The 23,442-nt window shown below is 46.5% G+C and overlaps 1 protein-coding gene across 1 annotated transcript in view; it reads left to right on the top strand.

Moving 5' to 3' along the window:
- Nucleotides 1-23,442, top strand: part of LOC132406413 (microtubule-associated serine/threonine-protein kinase 1-like) — a 180,377-nt gene that overhangs the window by 139,264 nt on the left and 17,671 nt on the right. The window contains exons 21-25 of the mRNA XM_059992053.1: nt 2,704-2,913; nt 5,435-5,664; nt 8,943-9,065; nt 11,403-11,539; nt 16,238-16,428. Of these exons, the coding sequence (XP_059848036.1) occupies nt 2,704-2,913; nt 5,435-5,664; nt 8,943-9,065; nt 11,403-11,539; nt 16,238-16,428 (891 nt within the window). The remainder of the gene's footprint in view (nt 1-2,703; nt 2,914-5,434; nt 5,665-8,942; nt 9,066-11,402; nt 11,540-16,237; nt 16,429-23,442) is intronic.

Here is a 23,442-nt window from a genome sequence, read left to right as displayed (position 1 = left end):
GCGACAGTAACATAAATAACTGCACGTTACAACAGTGGTGTGCAAAAGTGCACCTTTGAATGCACATGTTGAACCTTGAAGTGGATGGGCTACAGCAGTAGAAGACCATGAACACACACTCAGTGGTACAGGAGGTACTATTAAACTGGCCACTGCTTGTAGAAGCAGAATTAGGCCATTCACGTCATTAAGTCAGCTCTGGCATTCCATTACAACTGATTTATTTTGCTCTCAACTCTATTTTTCTGCCTTCTCCCTGTTAGTTTTGACACCTTTACTAATCAAAAACCTTTCAACCTACACTTTAAATATACCAAATGACAGATTCACCACCCTCTGGCTAAAGAAATGTCTCCTTATCTTAGTTCTAAAGGGATGTCCTTGTATTCTGAGGCTGTGCCCACTGGTCCTATATTCCCTTGCGATGCAAAACATCTTCTCTACATCAGCTCCATCTTGGCCTTTCAATATTCGAGAGGTTTCATTGGATTTCCTCGTCAGTCATTTTAACTCCATTAAGTATAGGCAGGGTGTTAGTTATTAGAGATTAACCCCAATGAGGTCCTAATTATTAACTGGCCTTGCTGGTAGTTAGGCCTTAGTCAAAATAAAATTTTTCAATAAAATTTATCCTGCTAGATGTTTATGTTAGTGTTGGAACGTCCCACTACAGAAGCAATCATTTTGTGTGTGTTGCTGCAAGATTTCCAGCAGCAACAGAAACTCCTGTGTTTGCGACATTCACTCATCATTGTTTAGCCTATGAAAGATTAGATAGGATAAATAGTGTGGAAAGAGGCCATTCTGCCCAACCAGTCCATGCTAGTATTAGATTCTAGCACCTATAGTATGGCAGTTACACACTGGTATTACAGTCCTTCAGCCTATTAACGTTTAACAACATAGAAACAGGCCATTCTGCCTAGCTAGTCAATGCTGGCATTTCACAGCATTTTGTGTTTCCAGAGACGAAATTGATGTTGAAGCTCCAGTCAAACCTCCTGCCGGATCTATAAGAATTACCCTCTGACCCCCTTCTTCTGCTTGTCTAGCCTCCCCTGAATGAATTCATGGGCAGCACACTGTAGCGATTCCAGCCTGGCCTCAGGTGCTGTCTGTCACTTTCCCCTGTGACCACAGTGGGGAGGGGATGATGAAAGTCTGATCTATCTGCCTCAGAGCTGCCAGTTTTACTCTGTTATTGTAAGGTAGCCTTTCGAGCTACAGTACCTTTCCCAATGCACCCACCCTCTTGTCTACCAGAGACAAATCGGTTGGTTTTCTTTGCTGCTATATAGTGGTGAGTGGGAGGGGCGACGGAGGAGCTAGCAAGCTATAGGTGCGGTTGGGAAGGGACTCGAGGAGACAGCAAGGGGTTGCAGATGGATGAAACCTGAAAAGGGCCGGATGGTGGGCAGATGGGAACGGTGGGGCTGGGAATGAGAACCAAGTAGGCAAGGGGAATTGTGGGCTGGAGGGGCGGTGAGTGGTGTGGAAAGAAGAGAATGAGTGAGAAGACCTGAGTGGATCAGGATGAGAAAGAAAGTAAGGAACTTGGGGGTGGGAGGGGGGAAGCCATGTTATCAGAAAATGCAGAACTCAACGCTCGTGCCAGTGGGTTTGAATATAGAACATAGACCAGTACAACAGAGGCCCTTCAGCCCATCATGCTGTGACATACTAACAAAACTAATATTTAAACATCTAATCATCCCTTTTGCCTTCACTAAGTCCATATTCCTCCATTCTCCACGTATTCATGTGCCTATCCAAGAAACTTTTAAATGCCTGTATTGAATTTCCCTGGCAGTGCGTTACAGGCACCCACCACTTGTTCTTCAAAATTCCTTTGAATTTACCCCCCCCCCACCTTAAATGTGTGCCCTGTGCCCTCTAGCATTAGACATTTTGGCACTGGCAGATCGATACCAGCTATCCATGCCTCTCATATTTTGCTTTTTTTACTCAAAAAATTCTGCACCTGCTGGAAATGTTGAGCCACGCACACCTCTATCATGTCTCCCCTCAGCCTCTGCCTCTCCAGAGGAAACTACTCAGGTTCATCCAACCTCTCATTGTAGCACATCCACGGTAATCCAAGCAGCACCCTGGTAAACCTCTAACACACCTTCCCCAAAGCCTCCACATCCGTACAGGTACGGGCGAACACAACTAAACACAAAACTCCAGATCTTTCTAAAGCTGCAATATAACCTCCAGACTCGGGGTTTCAGTTCCTCAACTAATAAAGGCAAACATGTCATATGCCCTCTTGCCACCCTGTCAACTGGGTTGTCGACTACCCAGGCAGCGGGTGAGTTGCTGCCCCCTTCCTTTTCAGTCCTGCTGAAGGGTCTTGGCCCAAAGTGCCGTTTGTTCATTCCTGTCTATAGAAGCTGGCTGACTTGCTGAGTTTCTCCAGCGTTTTGTGTGCGTTGCTCAACATTGCTCAGTATTCTGTGACATAATCAACGCTCGGGTGGCTGGCCCACACATATTTGAATATTGAACGAGTTCAGAGCTGAGGCATAAAACTTTGGGATGAGGAGAATCAGCAGATCAAGTTGGAAAATGGAGGAGGCGTAAGTTGAGCCAAGATCTTCTGGAGAGGTAGCACAGATTCAAGAGGCTAAATGGCCTCATGCAGCTGCTACGACCAGGGGAGTGAAATCCCATTAACCTTTCTCAATCGTGTTCCTCCAGCTGATCGGCCAGTGAAGTTGAGTGAATCGTTGTGCAGTGTTACCAAGGAAACTGACGCGTCCTCCACAAAGGCCACCAGTGACCTGGCAGTGCGGAGAGCACGTCACCAACAACTGTCCGGGGATTCGACGGAGAAGCGCACCTCCCGGCCCATGAACAAGGTCATCAAATCAGCTTCGGCCACCGCCCTGTCAGTCATGATCCCTGCAGGTATGGAACGGCAAACCAGTTCGCCTCACCAGGGATATATTGTTGGGTTTGATTTACAAGGAGAGACTGGATAGGCTGGGACTGCTTTCCCTGGAGGGGAAACCTTATAAAATGATGAGGGGGCATAAATAAGGTGGAAGCTCACTGTCTTTTTTCTCAGAGTAAGGGAGTCTCAAACTCGAGGGCATAACGTGAGAGGAAAACAATTTAAAGGGAATCCGAGAGCAAGTTTTATTGACGAAGAAGGTCATGGGTGTATAAATCAAGTCTCCAGAGTGATAGAGGCAGAAACAATTAGTTTAAAGACATTTGGAGGTGTGTGGGACAATGCCGGAAAACGGGACTAGCTCAGGCAGGCAGCTCAGCGGGCACGGACGAGTTGATACAAAGGGCCTCTTTCCATGCTGTATAACTCTGAGTCTGTTCAAGCCATGAGCCCTTGGTAGGTCTCTACTTGCATTGGATCATGCTCAGCTGTGCAAAATATCCTGAGGTAAATTACTGTTCTCAGTGAAGCTGAGAAGGTTTCTGGGATGTTTCAAGTAATGGAAAATGTTCCCTGATATTTTGAGCCTCTCACTAAGTGCCAGGGTATATTCTAGGGTACTTTAGAGACCTCACTGAGTGGTGGGAATTATATTGGGATATTTTTGCCATCTTATTGAATGATGTGGAACAGTCTAGGAATACCTCGAAGGTTCAGAAATAATTTGGAATAAGAAATGGATTTAATGAGCTGTTATATTTTGTGGCTCCAACTCATAAAACTAATTGAAAGGAAACACAGAGTGTTATAGTTTCACTCTTACTTTAAGCACAGCATGTACATATGACTTGGTGGCGTGATGACATATGCCATTCCCATACTTTTACATATAACCCATAATGAATTATTTAAACACAGAATGCTTTATCAAACAAGATATTTACAATATTAGTCAACTATTACTGAGTTATTAAATAGAAAACATGAACTTAATCAAAATATTTTTGTGTTCTTAGGATAGGAAGAGGACAATTTTGGATATCATCCCTTTAAATACTTTATATAAGAACTTAAGGTCTAATTAATTTTTTAAAATTTCATTTCAATTTTGTTATCTTTCTTGAGAAATCTTGATAAACATGTTGATAAGGTCAGGGAACAGATTCGAAGCTGGGATTTCTTGCCCAGTGGTAAAAAAAACAATGAGCAGGTTGTGTCAGATGGGGTGGGGTGGAGAGTTGGGGGAACAGTGGTAGGTAGATGATAGATGGGGGCAGATATAACAAGAAAGAGAATGAGAAGCAGATGAAGCGAGGAGAGAGGATGTTGGAGGCAGCAAATGCATAAGCAGGAACACAACCTCCCAGCACTACCTCGTTGTCTCCCTGTACTGCATTTTCTTTGTAGCTGTTGCAACTTGTTTGGCATTCTGCTATATTTTGCCTTGCCCTTCAGTGCACTGTGCAATGAGTTGACCTTTATGGCCAGTTTGCAAGACACTGTATCCCAAGGATCAGCTTTATTTCTCACTCATTTCATTGAAACACTGATACAGTGAAATGTGTTGTTTTGCATCTACAGCCAAGACATTTGGAGAATTGTGCTGGTGCAGCCCGTCACCACACTTCCAGTGCCAGCATAGCATGCCCACAACTTACTAACCCTAATGGTCATCTTTGGAATGTGGGAGGAAACCAGAGCACCCGGAGGAAACCCGGGGAGAACATTTTGATACATGTGACAATAGTAAGCCAATAAAAATGTCAATGACCAATGCTAGACTCATGAAATGAGGTGGCAATGGGAACCATTAGGGAGAGGTGAATGGCAGATGGAACCAGAACAGGTATGAGAAGGGGTTGGCATACTTGCAGGGTGAACTATGTGCATGGTCAGCAGATGGAACCAAGAGGCTGGATAGGGTTGAAGATAGATGATTGGAAGCTGAAGGGGAGGGGTTGGTAAAGAGGACAGAAATAGGAAGATTTGAAAGACTTTCTTGTGTTCCTGTGGTCCATTTCTTAATCTGTCGCCACATTGTTCCATGACTTTGGCAGCTTTGGGCTTGTACTCACTGGAATTAAGAAGAATGCATGGGTATCTCCTTGAAACCTACCAAATGTTGAAAGGACTAGATTGGGTGGATGTGGGAGAGGATGTTTCCTGTGGTGGGGCTATCCAGAACTAGAGGGCAAAGCCTTAAAATTGAGGGGTAACCCTTTAGAACAGAGGTAAGGAGGAATTTTTTTGGCCAGAGAGTGGTGAATCTGTGGAATGCACTGCCACAGACTGTAGTGGAGGCTAAGTCCGTGCGTATGTTTAAGGCAGAAGTTGATAGTTCCCTGATCGGTCAGGGCATCAAAGGATATGGCAAAAAGGCAGTTGTATGGGGTTGAGTGGGATCTGGGATCAGCCCTGGTGAAATGGTAGTGGTGCAGACTCGATGGACTGAGTAACCTGCTCCTATGTCTATTATAGCATGGGTGTCATATGCCCTGTCAGCCAATTGCATTGTATCTTTCTTGTATTGTCCAGTGGATCAGCATAGTGGGTCACCTCTCGCCAGTCCCATGTCTCCACGCTCGCTCTCATCCAATCCATCCTCCCGCGATTCCTCACCCAGCCGAGACTTCTCGCCGGCGGTCACCAGCTTGAGGTCCCCGATCACCATCCACCGTTCGGGGAAGAAGTACGGATTCACGCTGCGCGCCATCCGGGTCTACATGGGGGACACAGATGTCTACAGTGTTCATCACATGGTCTGGGTGAGTAGCATCTATCAACGTCAGAAAGGACACCCAGAGTTTCCACAGTTTACCATTCCAGTGTCCTGCTATCACAGAAGCCAAGTGACTGGACGGCTTCTGGGAAAAGCAAGATAAGAAAGCTATGCTGGAAGGCTGAGTTGTGTTAAATACGAATGTTTATGAACACCAGATAGGATTGTCTTTTGTTTCAATTCTGTGTTTGTTAAATTTTCAACAAAAAAGAGCAATACTGCTGGTACTGTAGACCTGAACTAGAACATGGAATGCAGAACAGTACAGTGCAAGTACAGGCCCTTTGGCCCATCATGTCTGTTCTGATCATGATGCCAAATTAAACTGAATCACCCATATCCTTCCTTTCCCTCCATATTTCTATCCTCATCACTGAGCACATCCACAAGGAGTGCTGCCACAGTAAAGCAGCATCCATCATTCATGGACCCCCACCATCCAGGCCGTGTCCTTGTTTCACTACCACCACAGGAAGTACAGGAGCCTTGGGTCCCATACAACCAGGTTCAGTACCTACATCAGGTAATAATAGGTTATTGCCCTACAGCCTTCGGGCTCCTGAACCAGCATGGATAATTTCACTCACCTAAAATCTGAACTAATTCCACAACCTACAAACTCCCTTTCAAGGACTCTGCTATTCAAATTCTTAGTATAATTCATTTCACATTCATATTTCCGTCTAACTACAATCCATCCGTCAGATAAAAGGGATCTTCCAGTGTCTACCCATTTTAATGCCACTTCCCAGTCCCATTCCGATACGTCAGTCCATGGCCGCCTCTACTGTCACGATGAGACCACACTCATCGTTGGAACAGCAACACTTTATATTCCGTCTGGGTAGCCTCCAATCTGATGGCATGAACATCGATTTCTCGAACTTCCGGTAATGCCCCCATTCCCTCTCTCATCTAATCTCCTTAACTGCTCATCGCCTCCCTCTGATGCTCCTCCTCCTTCTCTTACTTCCATGGCCTCTGTCCTCTCCTATCAGATTCTTTAACCCTTTCCCCAATCAATTTCCCAGCTCTCTACCTCATCTGTCCCCACTCCCAGTTTCACCTGGCACCTTGTGTTTCTTCCTCCCCTCCACCACCTCCTTACTCTGCCTCCTCATCTTTTTTTCTCCAGTCCTGATGAAGGGTCTCAGTGCAAAACATCAACTGCGCTTTTTTCCATAGACGCTGCCTGGTCTGCTGAGCTCCTCCAGCATTGTTGTGTGTGTTGCTTGGATTTCCAGCATCTGCAGATTTTTCTCTTGTTTGCAGCACAGAGAAGAGAGTGTGGCCTGGATAGTGGAAGTCCTTAATGATGGATGTTGCATTCCTGGGACAGCACTCCTTGTAGCTGTGCTCAGTGGTGGGGAGGATTTTACCTGTGATGAACTGGGTAAAATTCATCCATATGACAACAGTTTCTTAGTTTTTGCTTTTCTTAAAACTTGTCAATCGCTTGTACTGGTACAGTCGGCCCTCCTTATCCGCGGGTTCCGCATGCGTGGATTCAACCAACCGTGGGTCGGGAAAACCTGGAAGTAGTCTCTCCAGCACTTACTGTTTGAGCATGTTCAGACTGTTTTTTCTTGTCATTATTCCCTAAACAATACAGTATAACAACTATTTACATAGTAGTTACGTTGTATTAGGTATTATAAGTAATCTAGAGATGATTTAAAAGTACAGACAGTCTCTGGGTTATGAACAAGTTCCGTTCCTGAGTCCATCTTTAAGTCTGATTTGAAGTCAGAACAGGTACATCCGGTGTTATTTAGCGTCAGTTTATCTTACTATATAGTATATATTTTACCTTTCTAGGCATATAATACACTTAGGAAATGTATGTATTTCAATAATTAAACCACTCTGTTACTTAGTAATAATTTTAGCTTTCATTGGGGCAGGGCCTTTCACATGCTCCATTAAAATTGTTCTGATCTTTGACTGACTGTAGCCTAACGCTTTTCCAATGACCGATGGCATTTCACCTCTTTCCGATCGCTTTATTATTTCCACTTTATTTTCAATCGTGATCGTGATTATTTTCGTGAACAGAAACACTGCAGATTCAGAGCTCAGCCGCTGGGTCCTAACGTCCACTACATTGAAATAAGGTCCAGGGTTCTGCTGGGTCCTAAAGACCACCGCACTGAAACAGTTTAAATAAGGGACTTGAGCATCTGTGTTTTTTGGTATCTGTGGGGGGGGGGCGGTCCTGGAACCAATCCCCCAAGAATAAGGAGGGCCAACTGTATTTAATAACATTAATTTTCACTAGGAAAAGCCTTTGATTCCTTTGTGGTGTTTGGACAAGCCAAAATCAAGTTGATTTTATTGTCATACAATGTGTACAAGGACATGTATGCACAGGTGCAAAGGGAAACACACTTGGTGCAGCATCACATAGCTTTAGGGGCACTACATTCCTAAGAAAAGTAAGTATTCTTGGTCTTGTCCAGTAAGCTAGTCTCGCTGCTTTTCCCTGGGAATTTCATAATACCCATCCCTAGTTCTGTTTTCATTAGACCAACTAATGAAAAGCACTGAGCTGATTCAACAACCTGTGGACTGACTCTCAGAGACACTACAACATCTGCCCTCAGTGTTATTTATTTGTTTGTTTGTTCATTTGTTCTTGTGTATTTGCACATTGGTGTTTTGTCAGTCTTGGTTTATGTGCAGTTTTTCATTGGTTCTATTGTTCCACTGTGATTACAATGAATCTCAGGTAGTAAATGGCGACATATACATAATTTGATAATAAATTTCCTCTGAACTATGACCTTTGAACTTTGAAGCCCAAGCCTTTCCTGATATTTTGTGGGAACTATCTAATTTCCATTCTGTCCCAACTGGCCACCCAAAGAAAATCAGCATGGAAATATATCAGAGGGGAGAAGCCATAAACTTAAATACCACAGACAGTGAAAGATGCTCGAAGCCCCTCGCACAGAAGATAGGATTTTCAGAAATATAGAACTATTTTATTAGACCACAGCAAAGGCCATTTGGCACCTTCACTCTGTTTTGACACTTTTGGAGACTGATCCCATTAATCCCACTCCCTTCACTTTCCCTAGCAGAATAGCAAGCAACATCCAAGCCCGGCGGAGCAGGAAGTATTCAGCTTTTATAATCAAAAACATTTCCCTCCACAGATGCTGCCTGACCCGCTGAGTTCCGCCAGCATTCTCTGTGTGTTGCTCTGGATTTCCAGTCTCTCTCGTGCCTCCTTTTCATTAATTTTCCATTTCCCTGTTGCAGCACGTGGAAGATGGAGGACCCTCACACGATGCGGGGCTGTGCGCTGGTGACCTTATAACCCATGTCAATGGGGAGCCTGTCCATGGACTAGTTCACACTGAAGTTGTGGAACTTATACTGAAGGTACGAGGTCTCTCATTACGGCCCATCTTTGTCTAATTTCTTGCTCTTGTAGAATCTCCATACATTTCTTGGCGTCAGGTTTTGATTGGTAGATGTTTCTAGGGGTGTTTTTCCACTAAGTACATTAAAGTTGCTAAACAAATGTTAGCTGCTGTAATTAATCAAACACTGATTCCCAATTTCTTGTATTCTCAGTGTAAGCCAACGTTGGATGCAACCTTGAGTTTTTTTTTATAACGTGGAATCTCACTGGTGGGGTTTGATTTCTATGACTGATCATCTTCGAGAAGGGGCACAGGAAGTCTGCGGTAGTGAGGGGTCTCCAGTCATCTTGCATTCCCTGCCACTGGGCCCTGACTCCAATCCATTAGGACCCTGTGGTGGCTGCCCCTGCATCAGCCGTCCCACGTTAATCAAAGTCACTCACTGGTGTTCTCCATTAATGATATCCACCATAACCCCCCAGCTTAAGTCTTATGGTGATCAGCAAGTGGCAAAGGGGGCAGAATTGTGAGGTCTGGAAGCCCCTCAGAATATGTGCACCCCAGATCAGCCTCAACAGGCAACTAAAGACCCATCGATAGACAACCCCTTAAGAGAATGTCATACTCGACTCGGTGATCTCACTACTGCTTCTTTAAGAAAGTGACGGCAAGCCACAGCCATAAATTGTGTCATAGCCGTGGTGTGAGAATTCTTGCAGGGCTGATGGGTCGGGAGTTCCAAAATTTGGACTTCTTGTTACAGAAGGGACAATGGATGTATCTCAAAGAAAAATGGATAACTGAATTAAATTCAATTAAGGTATCAGCCTTTCAAGTTCATGACTGTTAAATCTCCTCTCGATGTCATTTGTTCCATTAAACCTCTGCAGCGTGACAGAATGGAGCTGACTACTTCGATTACATCACAGTTCCTTTACCAATGTTGGGTCTAAACTTTGAAACTCTCCATTTAACACCACAGCAAACCATAGGACTGCAGATTTTCAAGGTGACAGCTCAGCACTACCCTTTCTGGGAACAGTACAAGACATAAAAATAAATTACTATAAGTTGCAAGTTCTGAATCGTTGAGTGTGGGTCTTCAGGGCCCTGTGCCACTTGCCCAATGCTAGTAATGACAAGAGGGCAATTCCCAGAAGGTGAAAGTCCTTAATTATGGATGCCTCCTTTCTGAAGCACCGCCGTTTTCAAAGATGTCCTCTAATGGGAAGCTAGGCCCCATGATGGAGCTGGCTGAGTTTACAATCTTCTACAGCCTTTCTCGGTCCCATGCGTTGTAGCCTCCATACCAAACCATATGCAAGCAGTCTGACGCTCTCCACACTGGCTGATTGGTTGTACATGGTATCCGATGAGAACAGTTGAAATCTGTGCGGGAGAGTTTGTAAAGTGGAAAAGCCATTGCACTGGGGTAGTTCCACCCCCTCGACCTCGGAAGTCCGGATCCAGTGGTATGAGTGGTCGTCACAACAAGGGTCTTCACTCACAAAATGCTGGAGGAACCCAGCAGGCCAGGCAGCATCTTGTGTGTGTTGCTCAGATTTCCAGCATTAGCAGACTTACGACTTCTTCTGTATCCAGCGGGGAGGCTTGTATCCATGACGGAGGCAGCTGAGGCTACAGCGTTCCACAGCTTTTAACAATCCTGTGCATTGGACCCTCCACACCAGCAGTGATGCAACCAGTTAGAACGCTTTCCACTGCACGTCTGTCAAAACTTACCGAAAACTTTGGTGACATACCAAATCCCCTGAAACCCCGAATGAAGTATAGCTGCTGGCATGCCTTATTTGTGATTGCACTTTGAAGATGGGGTTAATTTTTTCAGAACAAAGGGGACTGAGAAAAGATTTAGCTGCAGTGTTGAAATTTAAGAAAGAACTACACAGGATAGGTAGAAAAGGGAAGCCTCCCTGAGCAAAAGGGTTAGTGGCTAAGGAGCTCAGAGTTAAATGAATTAGTAGGATGATTGGAGGATAATCAATCCAGAGCAGAAACACTCTCGACATATCAGCTGTATCTGAACAAGTACTTGAGCAGCTATGATATGCAGGGCCGCGGACAGAGAGCTGGGATATGAGATTGAGCTGATGTCTGTTTTTCGCTGATATAGTGTTACACTTCACTGTGATTCTGCAGGTTAGCAATTGGTTTCAATCATGGACCCAGACAAGTTGTGTCCTGTTGAAACAGCTACTTTTAGCCTCTGGCATTCAGTCGCATGGTGCTGTGTGCTGAAGTGACGTTTTGCCCTCTTGGTGCCACTGCCTGAGGTGAGATTTGGCCCAGTGAATTCACACCTTAATCAGCCCTTGCCTTGTGTTTTCCTCAGAGTGGAAACAAAGTGACAGTGACCACCACACCATTTGAGAACACTTCCATCAAGATTGGGCCAGCCAGAAGGTCTAGCTACAAAGCCAAAATGGCAAGAAGGAATAAGAAGAGTTCAGGAAAGGAAGGACAGGAGAGGTAAGAGGACAAACTAATGCTGTCTGTCACACACACAAACGTTATATCCACGCTCCTGATTCTTGTGAGACTTACGAGCAGCTTGGCCCCAGAGACTTCCTTGTTGTACCTCTCATATTCATTATGAAGTTGGTCGTCATTGACAATGCCAGTGTTTACTGACTATCCCTAATCCTGTAGCTTCAGCGGTCAGATCACAGGCAGCATGTTGCTAGGTCTGGAGTTGGACTGGTTAGTGATAGTGGATTATCCATTAATGACACAGATAGGCCTTTACAACCATCTGGTTGTTTTATTGTATATTAGACGGCAGGGTGGAGCTGCGTCTTTACCAAAGGAGGTGTAAGGCACTCCGTCCTTCCGCTAGCCTGCTTCTCACCCTTGGGCAAAGTGTAAGACATTGCTTAATCCCCTCCCCCACCCCAATCAGGGTCATGTGAAGCCTTGGGAGCCGGTGGGGGGTGGTTGTATGAGCAGCTGGTGCAGATCCCAAGTCCTGGTTATGCAACCACTGACGCCAGGCAGACAATCTCTGAGGAGTATTGATAATGGCCGGGGTCACCCATCTTGTAAAGGCACTGGCCACGAGAAGGCAATGGCAAAGCACTTCTGTAGAAGAATTTGCCAAGGACAATCCTGGTTGTGATCTCCTACATCATACGGCACGGCACAGAATGATGATGATGAGTTTCATAATAACCATTGTCACATACTAGCGTTCTAGTTGGAATTATTTATTTATTTATTTATTTAATTGTCTTAATTATCAAGATGCTGTGCTTGGATTCTAGATCATATTGCTAAGTCATTGTTCCATTCCTCCAGGGAAAATAACCCCAGGAACTGAACCACAATGCCACCAATTGAGTGTTCAGTGAAGGGCAGTGACAGTGGTGAAGAGGTGCCATATCACAGTGGGAGTAACAGCAGTAAATGCTGGAAGTACACAACATCTGTGGAGAGGGAAGGGTGAATGTTCTGATGAGAGGTCACCGAAGTGAAACATTAATTCACTCTTCCTGCAGTTGCTGCCTGACCTTATTGCTGACGCATGGATTCTCCTTCCACGATACCCATGCAGATTTTTTTTGCCCATCTCCATGAATCCCACTTCCCTGCACTTGAACCGCACCCTTCTATGTTGTGCCTGTTTGAAGTTCAAGTTTAATTTTCATTCACCAATACACACGATACAGTGAAATGAATCATTGTTTCTCCAGGGCCAAGGTGCAAAACACAGTATGTACTGACACACACTGTACATAGAGTTATGATAACACATGTGCTCACAAAATTATGTTCGCACAAGCCCCAGAGTGGCATGGCCTGAAGATTGATGTGCATGGGATGCTATTCTGGAGCCATGTTTCTGCAAGAACAAGCATGCGGCAGCTTCTCATCTCATGCTGGGTGGCCTGCAGATGATGGCAGATCAGCTTGTCTTCCTGGAAGTGAATGCTGGAAAGCAGTACTGAGGGAGAGTCAGCCTGCAGGGAGGTGTCCTCAGCCCAGCACAGATTCCAGCATGCTCGCCACATCTCTGTTCTCTCCTAGATCACCTTTGGCCTCTGCTCCCCTGGGTGGCTGCCACAGGCGATGCCGTGGCACGAGGGCCTGTTCCACACAATAACCCGATTAAGCTCCTGTCTAAAAGTCTTTTCCAGCTGACTCCAGCACCTCCTCTGACAGCAGTTTCAAGACATCTTTTCTCTAACTCTATCGTGTTTGCTATCGTTGAGCATTTGCAGCATTTATTAAGGATTTCTCCAGATTTCCTGCAGTCGTAGTATTTTGCTTTTGGGTCACAATAATAGTGATATTATTTCCAATTCGGGATGGTGTGAATCCATCCAAGTCATGGGATTGAAATGCAAGAGGTCCTCAAGTTTGCTGCAGTATGGTAGATACAGAATTTCACCCTCTCAGATCCACTGGTGACTGTTCCAATCTCTGCCATTGAGGACTGTTAAAGGGCTATGATTTCCATTCCAGTAGTGACATAGTAACTTTGCATCTTACAGTGGTGTTGGATCAGGAGATGTTATTGTCCAAGAGGTTCTTTAGAAGTCAAGAGTGAGGCATAAATCTTATGGTTACACCCACTCACCTGGTTCACCAATCACCTTCCTCTCCACCCACCACCTTGTTCTGGCTTCTCTCCCCTTCCTTTCCTGTCCTCCTGAAGAGTCTTCGCCTGAAGTATTGATACCTCTCCACAGATGCTGCCTGATCTGCTGAGTTCCTCCAGAATTTTGTGGAGCATCTGCAGAATCTCTTGGGTGTTTACAAAAATACAGAATCAGCTGAATTTCTTTATTTTTCTTGTAAGTTCCTGTAATAAAAAGAATTTCAAGGTAGTATACAGTAGACCCTAACGCAATAGCAGCAAGAGTAACAATCCCTGCATTGCAAACTCCATACCTCAATGCTCAGTGCTTGGTGAATGGTGTCTTAACTTGACGCAGAGTATTTCTGCTATGTAAGAGACATCAGAGAACTTTGTTCTTAACCCACTTGCTTTATTTGAGTAAAATCTTGGGGACTATGTGTCACCTACCCTCACCATCCCATAATTTTACTTTTTTGTTGTCGCCATGCCTTCTGTTCCGTTCTGTAATCAGAAGAAGGGGTACCTCAATGTTCAAAGTTCAAAATGAATTTATTAACAAAGTACATAATGGTTGTTGTGACGTGTCTAGTGTGGTAGTGTAGCGGGTAGTGCTTGGCGCTCTTGCTTTCAGCTTCACCGCTACTTGCAGTCTTGAGAAAAGGAGAGCAGAGTGTGTCAGTCTCTCCCTTGTCAGTACATAGCCTGTCCGACAGCAAGCCTCATGTGGTGCCTCCTCGCTGGTGACACACGGAAACTGAACTCCTTTCGGACTCAGGCTGAACTAAGAGGACAGGGAGGACGTCTGGTCCCTGCACACGTGGCGCATAGGCCCATCGGTGTGTGGATATGCCCCGGTGTTCGTGAACCAGATCCCCAGCTATGGGTAAATAGCCCCACTGCCTTGTGGGCAGCCTCAAAAGAGATGAAGGGAGTAAACCCATACAGCAAATAAGGCGGCTGGATGTCACTGAACATCCTTCCGGCAGCTCCTGCAGCCAAGCTGGTGCCAAACGTGTTGCTTCATAAGCTTTCCTTTAGACCACACTGGTGAGGCCGAGAGTGGAATCTTGACGACTGGGCATCTTCTGCCTAGGCTTGTGATGATGACCATCATCACCCACTGTCCTTCGAGACAGACGGATGACAACCAACTACGTATATGTTACTTTTGCTACCTTACAGGAATTTACAAGAAAAATAAAGAAATACAAATGTGAAAAGAATCATGAACAAAGACTAACAAAAAAAAAACAGTGTGCAAAAGAAGACAAGTAAGAAATAATACTAAGAACATGAGTTGTAAGGAGTCCTTGAAATGGAGTCGGTAGGTTGTAGAATTAGTTCAGAGGAGTGGTGGTTGTTATCCACAGTGGTATGGGATCTAAGACTTCTGGTAGTGCTGAGAGTAGGGCATGGCCTGGGTGGTGGGGGTCTTTGAGAGTGGCCACAGCTTTCTCCCGGCGGTGCTACATGTGCTCAGTGATGGGGAGGGCTTTTCCTGTGATAGGCTGGGCTGTGTCCTCCACTTTTTGTGAGCTCTTCCATTGGTGCTTCCATACCAGGCCATGATACAACCAGTCAGGTTGCTCTCCGGTGTGGATCTATAGAAGTTTGTCAAAGTTTTAGATGACATACTGAATCTGTGCAAACTTCTAAGGAGGTGGGGGTGCTGCCATTGAAATGGCACTCAAGTGCTGGTCAGAATCAGGTTTATTATCACCGGCACGTGATGTGAAATTTGTTAACTTAGCAGCAGCAGTTCAATGTCATACATAATCTAGCAGAGAGTAAAAACAAATAAAATAAAAATAATAATAACAAACAAACAAGTAATCAATTATGTATATTGAATAGATTTTAAAAAGTGTGTAAAAATAGAAATACTGTATAGTAAAAAAAGTGAGGTCGTGTCCAAATTAGGAATCGGATGACAGAGGGGGAGAAGCTGTTCCTGAATTATTGAGCGTGTGCCTTCAGGCTTCTGTACCTCCTTCCTGATGGTAACAGTGAGAAAAGGGCATGACCTGGGTGCTGGAGGTCCTTAATAATGGACGCTGCATTTCTGAGACACCACTCCCTAAACATGTCCTGGTACTTTTTAGGCTAGTACCCAAGTTGGAGCTGACTAGATTTACAACTTTCGAGGGGTCCCAGGAATAAACTCCTGATAAGATAACACCATATCAAAAGGAATTTAAAGTTACTGACCCTCTCCACCTCCAATCCCCTAATGAGGACTGGCTCCTGGAACAATCTCCTCCAATAGCCAATATTAACCTCTTTGGTTTTGCTGACGTTGACTGAGAGGGTATTGTTGTGGGTCCATTGGGCCAGATTTTCAACTCCCTCCTGTATACCAACTTGTCACCACCATTGATGCAGCCAACAATGGTGGTGCCATCACCAAACTTAAATATGGCATTGGAGCTGTACTTTGCCTCACAGTCAGAAGTGTAGAGCGAGTAGAGCAGGTTCTGTTCTGTAATGGGGGGTGGAGGTACCTGTAGACTGACGGTGTTCTCATTATGTTGCAATGATCCAGGCTGTCTCTCTGTTCCATTCTCTCCCCCACCCTCAACCCCTTGCAGTGGGAAGAAACGCAGTTCCTTGTTCCGGAAAATAACCAAGCAGTCCAACCTCCTGCACACCAGCCGCAGCCTCTCGTCCTTGAACCGCTCGCTCTCGTCCAGCGACAGTCTGCCTGGCTCTCCCACCCACAGTCTCTCCGCCCGTTCTCCTACGCAGAGCTACCGGCCGACGCCTGACTCTGGTTATTTAGGTACTGCTGATCCAAGGAACCATTTCACGCCGGGTGATTACAAGTGGGGAGTCTCGGTGTAAAATTTCTCCTTTTAAGATGAAGTCAGACCTAAGTAGCAATATACTTCTGTTTAGGATTTTTCAAAACACTTTTGGAGCCCCGGTAGCTCAGTAGGGAGAGAATTAGACTAAAGACCCAAAGGTCCCTGGTTCAATCCCCAGGTTCAGCTCTATTTATTGATTCTTTGTTTGCATAATGGACAGTTTGGGCCTTTCACTTGGGAGACAGGCGTTCGATTCCCTGACGGGGAGGCACTAAAGGGACGGATTGATTGTGTAGCGGTTACTATAAAGTTATTACAAAGCTAGCTACCCAGGATCAATTCCACCGCTGTCAATAGAGAGTCTGGACATTTTCCCAATGTCTGTAGATTTCCTTTAGTGCTCCGGCTTCCTTCCAAATTCCAAAGACTTACGGATTAGTAAGTTCGCTGGTCACATGGGTGTAAATGGCCAGTGTGGACTCATTAGGCCAGAAGGGCCTGTTACTAAATCAATAAAAAATAAACAATAAAAGGCCATTCAGACCAGTAAATCTGTGCTAGTTCAGAAAAGAACAAAACTGTTTAGAAACATAGAAAACCTACAGCACAATACAGACCCTTCGGCCCACAAAGTTGTGCCAAACATGTCCTTACCTTAGAAATTACTAGGGTTACCTATAGCTCTCTATTTCTCTAAGCTCCACGTACTTATCCAAAAGTCTCTTAAAAGACCCTATCATATCCACCGTTGCTGGCAGCTCATTCCATGCACTCAGCACTCTTTGAGTAAAAAACTCACCCCTGACATCTCCTCTGTACCTCCTCCCCAGCACCTTAAACCTGTGTCCTCTGGTGGCAACCATTTCAGCCCTGGGAAAAAGCCTCTGACTATCCACACAATCAATGCCTCTCATCATCTTGTACACCTTTATCAGGTCAACTCTCATCCTCCGTCGCTCCAAGGAGAAAAGGCAGAGTTCACTCAACCTCTTCTCATAAGGCATGCTCCCCAATCCAGGCAACATCCTTGTAAATCTCCTCTGCACCCTTTCTATGATTTCTATGTTTGTTCTATTTCCCTGCAGTCCTGCAGGTGACTTTTTTCCTCAGCACCAGTTTGATTCTGTTCTGAAAGCCCCTTTCTCGCATCTCATTGTGAGAAAGGGAGAGTTTCGTGTGATTCCTTGGATAGAAGGACCGCCGTTGTCTTGTGGCGTAGCTTGGGGGTGGTTCTGTGGACAATTCAGCTGAAGCAGGAAGTAGACGGAGCACGGAACGTATATCAGGAAGCAGGCCCTTTGAACATAGAAGAGTATAGCACAGGAGCTGGCTCTTCCGTCCACCGTATCTATGCTGACTCTGCTGCTAATGTAACAAATCCCATCTACCTGCAAGTGATCCCACCCCCTGACTGTTTCAACCAACTGGTCTATGCTTGTGATCCAAAGAAGCCTGCTCCATAGAGTCATAACGTAATAAAGCATGGAACCAGGTCCTTTGACCAAACTGATCCATACTGACCACAGCATCCTCTCTGCTAGTCCCAGTTGCCTGCATTCAGCCCAAAACCTTGAAGCTCCCCCCTCTGTGTACCTATCCAAATGCCTCATAAATGTTGCACTTGTACCCACCTTAACCTCGTCCTCTGGCACCTCACTCCAGATATTCACGACTTTTTGTACCATTTATTTTATTTGTTTATTTATTGAGATTCAGCACTGAACAGTTCCCTCTGTCCCTTTGAGCCACAACGCCAAGCTTAATACTTGCCTAATCACAGGCCAATTTACATGGAACAATTAGCCTACCAACAGGTACATCTTCAGGACTGTGGGAGGAAACCGGAGCACCTGCAGAAACCCACGTAGTCACGGAGAGAATGTACAAACTCCTTACAGGCAGTAGTGGGAATTGAACCCGGGTCACCAGTACTGTAAACCATTGTGCTAACCACTATTCTACTAAGCCTCTTCAAGATACCTCTCCTGTCTCTGCTGTCCCTTTCCCCGCTTAACTTGTGTGACTCCCCAACCACGGAGAAAAGTCTCAGACCATCCGCCTTATCTGTCCCCTCGTGACTCCCTCTCCCCCTCACCCTCTCCCCCCATACTCTTCTCTCCCTCTAGAAGAGCACACTACTAGGAACAGCAAGGATTCTGCACTGAACCCTCAAGCTCCCAGGCCTCTGATAGAGAAGCCGTGATTGAGGGACCCATGGGGGGTGGGAGTTGGAATGAATATATGTGTGTGTGTGTGTGTGTGCGTGCACGTGCGCCAAGGGCTTTTGCACTGTACTGTATATTGATGAATGTAGAGTTCCAGATAGGCCAGATCAGATGAAGATGGCAGATTTCCTCCCCAGAATAATATTAGGGAACCCGGTGGGTTTTTACAGTGGTAAAAGAGTCGGAATCAAGTTCATTATCACTAACATATGTTGTGAATCTTGTTGTTTTGTATTGGCAGTACAGTGCAAGGCACATTAAAAAATATTTTAAGTTACCAAAAAAAAAAACAAATTATGTAGTGCAAAAGAGAAATAATGATCATAAAAGCAGAGTTAGGCCATTTGACACATCGAGCCTGCTCTGTCATTCCATCATGGCTGATTTATTTTTTTCTCTCAACCCCATTCTCCTGCTTTCTCCCTGTACCCTTTGACACCCTCACAAATCAAGAACTGATTGAAAGTTTGGATAAGTACTTGGATGGTTGAGGGTACGGAAGGTTAAGGGCCAGATATGGGACAATGGGACTAAGCAGAGTAACAATTTAGCACAGACCAGATGAGCCAAAGGGACTGTAGACCTCTACGACTCTAATCTATCAACTTCAAATATAGCCGCTTTAAAAATACCCAGAGACCTGTCCTCCACAACTATCTGTGGTAATGAATTCCACAGGTTCCCTTCCCTCTGGTGAAAGAATTTTCTCTTTCATTTTGGATGTGCTTCTATTTGAGGCTGTCCCCTCTGGTCCTAGGCTCTCCCACTATTGAGAATATCCTCTCCACTTTCACGCTGATTCAATGTGATCTTCATCCTTTTAAAATCCAGTGAGCACAGGCCCAGAGCCATCAAATGCTCCACATGCATTAACCCTTTCATTCCTGGATTCATTCTCATAACCCTCCTCTAGACCTTGTCCAAAGCCAGCACGTCTCTTAGATATGGTATCCTGTATGTGAAATAGTGTTTATGAGCTCATGGGCAGTTCAAAAACTTGATGTTTGGGAGGAAGAAGCTATACTAAGGCTGGCTTTTCACTGCTATATGAATTTATAGTCTTTAGCCACCCTAGTGGAACTTAAACTCACATCTCTGGATCAATGATCATGAACTCTGTCGCAAGTGTACTAACGGAACTGTGCCGTTTTGTGACATAGGAAACCATTTAGCCATCAAAACCATATCAGTCAATAACAGCCATCAGCATTATCCCACTTGCACAGCTCTCTCAATTAAATAGAGCACTACAGTACAGAAACAAGCCCTTCAGCCCATCTATTCCATGTTGACCTGATCTGCCTAGTCCCATGCAACTGCACAATCTCCCTCCCAAATTCTCAGGTTACAGGTCACTCCCTCACCCTGCTCTTAAGTGAAAAGATTAAAGATTACCTTTACCTGTCGCATACAGAGAAATGCATCATTTGCGTCAACAACCAACACAGCCCAAAGTTGTGCTGGGGACAGCCCACAAGGTTGCCATGAATCTGGCACCACGTAGTATGCCAGCTACTTACTGACCCGTTACTAATCCCGCCCCCTACTTACTGACCCACTACTGATCCGGCCCACTACTTACTGACCCGTTACCGATCCGGCCCGCTATTTACTGACCTGCTACCGATCCCACCCGCTACTTACTGACCCGTTATTGATCCCGCCCGCTACTTACTGACCCGTTACCGATCCGGCCCGCTACTTACTGACCCACTACTGATCCGGCCCGCTATTTACTGACCTGCTACCGATCCCACCCGCTATTTACTGACCCGTTATTGATCCCGCCCGCTATTTACTGACCCGTTACCGATCCGGCCCGCTACTTACTGACCCGTTACCGATCCGGCCCGCTATTTACTGACCTGCTACCGATCCCGCCCGCTATTTACTGACCCACTACTGATCCGGCCCGCTACTTACTGACCCGTTATTGATCCCGCCCGCTACTTACTGACCCGTTACCGATCCGGCCCGCTACTTACTGACCCGTTATTGATCCGGCCCGCTACTTACTGACCCGTTATTGATCCCGCCCGCTACTTACTGACCCGTTATTGATCCCGCCCGCTACTTACTGACCCGTTATTGATCCCGCCCGCTACTTACTGACCTGCTACCGATCCGGCCCGCTACTTACTGACCTGCTACCGATCCGGCCCGCTATTTACTGACCCACTACTGATCCGGCCCGCTACTTACTGACCCGTTATTGATCCCGCCCGCTACTTACTGACCCGTTACCGATCCGGCCCGCTACTTACTGACCCGTTATTGATCCCGCCCGCTACTTACTGACCCGTTATTGATCCCGCCCGCTACTTACTGACCCGTTATTGATCCCGCCCGCTACTTACTGACCCGTTATTGATCCCGCCCGCTACTTACTGACCTGCTACCGATCCGGCCCGCTACTTACTGACCTGCTACCGATCCGGCCCGCTACTTACTGACCCGTTACCGATCCCGCCCGCTACTTACTGACCCGTTACCGATCCCGCCCGCTACTTACTGACCCGTTACCGATCCCGCCCGCTACTTACTGACCCGTTATTGATCCCGCCCGCTACTTACTGACCCGTTATTGATCCCGCCCGCTACTTACTGACCTGCTACCGATCCGGCCCGCTACTTACTGACCTGCTACCGATCCGGCCCGCTATTTACTGACCCACTACTGATCCCGCCCGCTACTTACTGACTCGTTACCGATCCGGCCCGCTACTTACTGACCCGTTATTGATCCCGCCCGCTACTTACTGACCCGTTATTGATCCCGCCCGCTACTTACTGACCCGTTATTGATCCCGCCCGCTACTTACTGACCCGTTATTGATCCCGCCCGCTACTTACTGACCTGCTACCGATCCGGCCCGCTACTTACTGACCTGCTACCGATCCGGCCCGCTACTTACTGACCCGTTACCGATCCGGCCCGCTATTTACTGACCTGCTACCGATCCCGCCCGCTATTTACTGACCTGCTACCGATCCGGCCCGCTACTTACTGACCCGTTACCGATCCGGCCCGCTATTTACTGACCTGCTACCGATCCGGCCCGCTACTTACTGACCCGTTATTGATCCCGCCCGCTATTTACTGACCTGCTACCGATCCGGCCCGCTACTTACTGACCCGTTATTGATCCCGCCCGCTATTTACTGACCTGCTACCGATCCCACCCGCTATTTACTGACCCGTTATTGATCCCGCCCGCTATTTACTGACCTGCTACCGATCCGGCCCGCTACTTACTGACCCGTTATTGATCCCGCCCGCTACTTACTGACCTGCTACCGATCCGGCCCACTATTTACTGACCCACTACTGATCCGGCCCGCTACTTACTGACCCGTTACCGATCCGGCCCGCTACTTACTGACCCGTTACCGATCCGGCCCGCTATTTACTGACCTGCTACTGATCCGGCCCGCTATTTACTGACCTGCTACCGATCCGGCCCGCTACTTACTGACCCACTACTGATCCGGCCCACTACTTACTGACCCGTTACCGATCCGGCCCGCTATTTACTGACCTGCTACCGATCCCACCCGCTACTTACTGACCCGTTATTGATCCCGCCCGCTACTTACTGACCCGTTACCGATCCGGCCCGCTACTTACTGACCTGCTACCGATCCCACCCGCTACTTACTGACCCGTTATTGATCCCGCCCGCTACTTACTGACCCGTTATTGATCCCGCCCGCTACTTACTGACCTGCTACCGATCCGGCCCGCTACTTACTGACCTGCTACTGATCCGGCCCGCTATTTACTGACCTGCTACTGATCCGGCCCGCTACTTACTGACCCGTTATTGATCCGGCCCGCTATTTACTGACCTGCTACCGATCCCACCCGCTACTTACTGACCCGTTATTGATCCCGCCCGCTATTTACTGACCTGCTACCGATCCGGCCCGCTACTTACTGACCCATTACCGATCCGGCCCGCTATTTACTGACCTGCTACCGATCCCACCCGCTACTTACTGACCCGTTATTGATCCCGCCCGCTACTTACTGACCTGCTACCGATCCGGCCCGCTACTTACTGACCTGCTACTGATCCGGCCCGCTACTTACTGACCCATTACCGATCCGGCCCGCTATTTACTGACCTGCTACCGATCCCACCCGCTACTTATTGACCCAAACCCGTACGTTTTTTGGGAATGTAGAAGGAAATTGGAGCGTCCGGAGGAAACCCATGCACTCACAGGGAAACCGTTACAAACTCCTTTCGGACCGCAGTGAGAATTGAACCCTGATCTTCCCATCGCTGGTACTGTGAAGTATTACACTGACCACTATAGCACTGTGTCACTGATTGAGACATCGAGAGAGGGGCCTGTGGAATTCCATCAGTTTGATAAAACCCAGAAAAGGCTACAGAAACTCAGTAAAGTGAGGTAGCGTCCGTAAAAACAAAAAGACAGTTAATGTTTCAGGCTGAAACGTTGATCGGTGTTGTTTCCACACATTTCCTGACCTGCAGTCTGTGAGTCCCACAGTCCCAGCATCTGAAATTCTGTCGTACAAATGCTGGAGAAACAACGGATCAGGATGCAACTGTGGAAGGAGTGAAGGGTAATGCTTTGGGTCAGCGATCCTCCTTCAGAATTGGGAAGGGGAGTTCAGACCATGAGTCTCAGTCCGGAAACATTGCAGGTTTGCTCACCACAGGCGTTGCCGGACTTCCAGGATGTTCTGTTTTTATCTCACAATTTCAGCATCTGCGTTTTTTGACTGGTCAT

Source organism: Hypanus sabinus, chromosome 16 (genome assembly GCF_030144855.1).
Source record: "Hypanus sabinus isolate sHypSab1 chromosome 16, sHypSab1.hap1, whole genome shotgun sequence".
Lineage (NCBI taxonomy): Eukaryota > Metazoa > Chordata > Chondrichthyes > Myliobatiformes > Dasyatidae > Hypanus > Hypanus sabinus.
The sequence above is the reverse complement of the archived record's forward strand: the minus strand, read 5'-3'. Positions and strand labels throughout refer to the sequence as shown.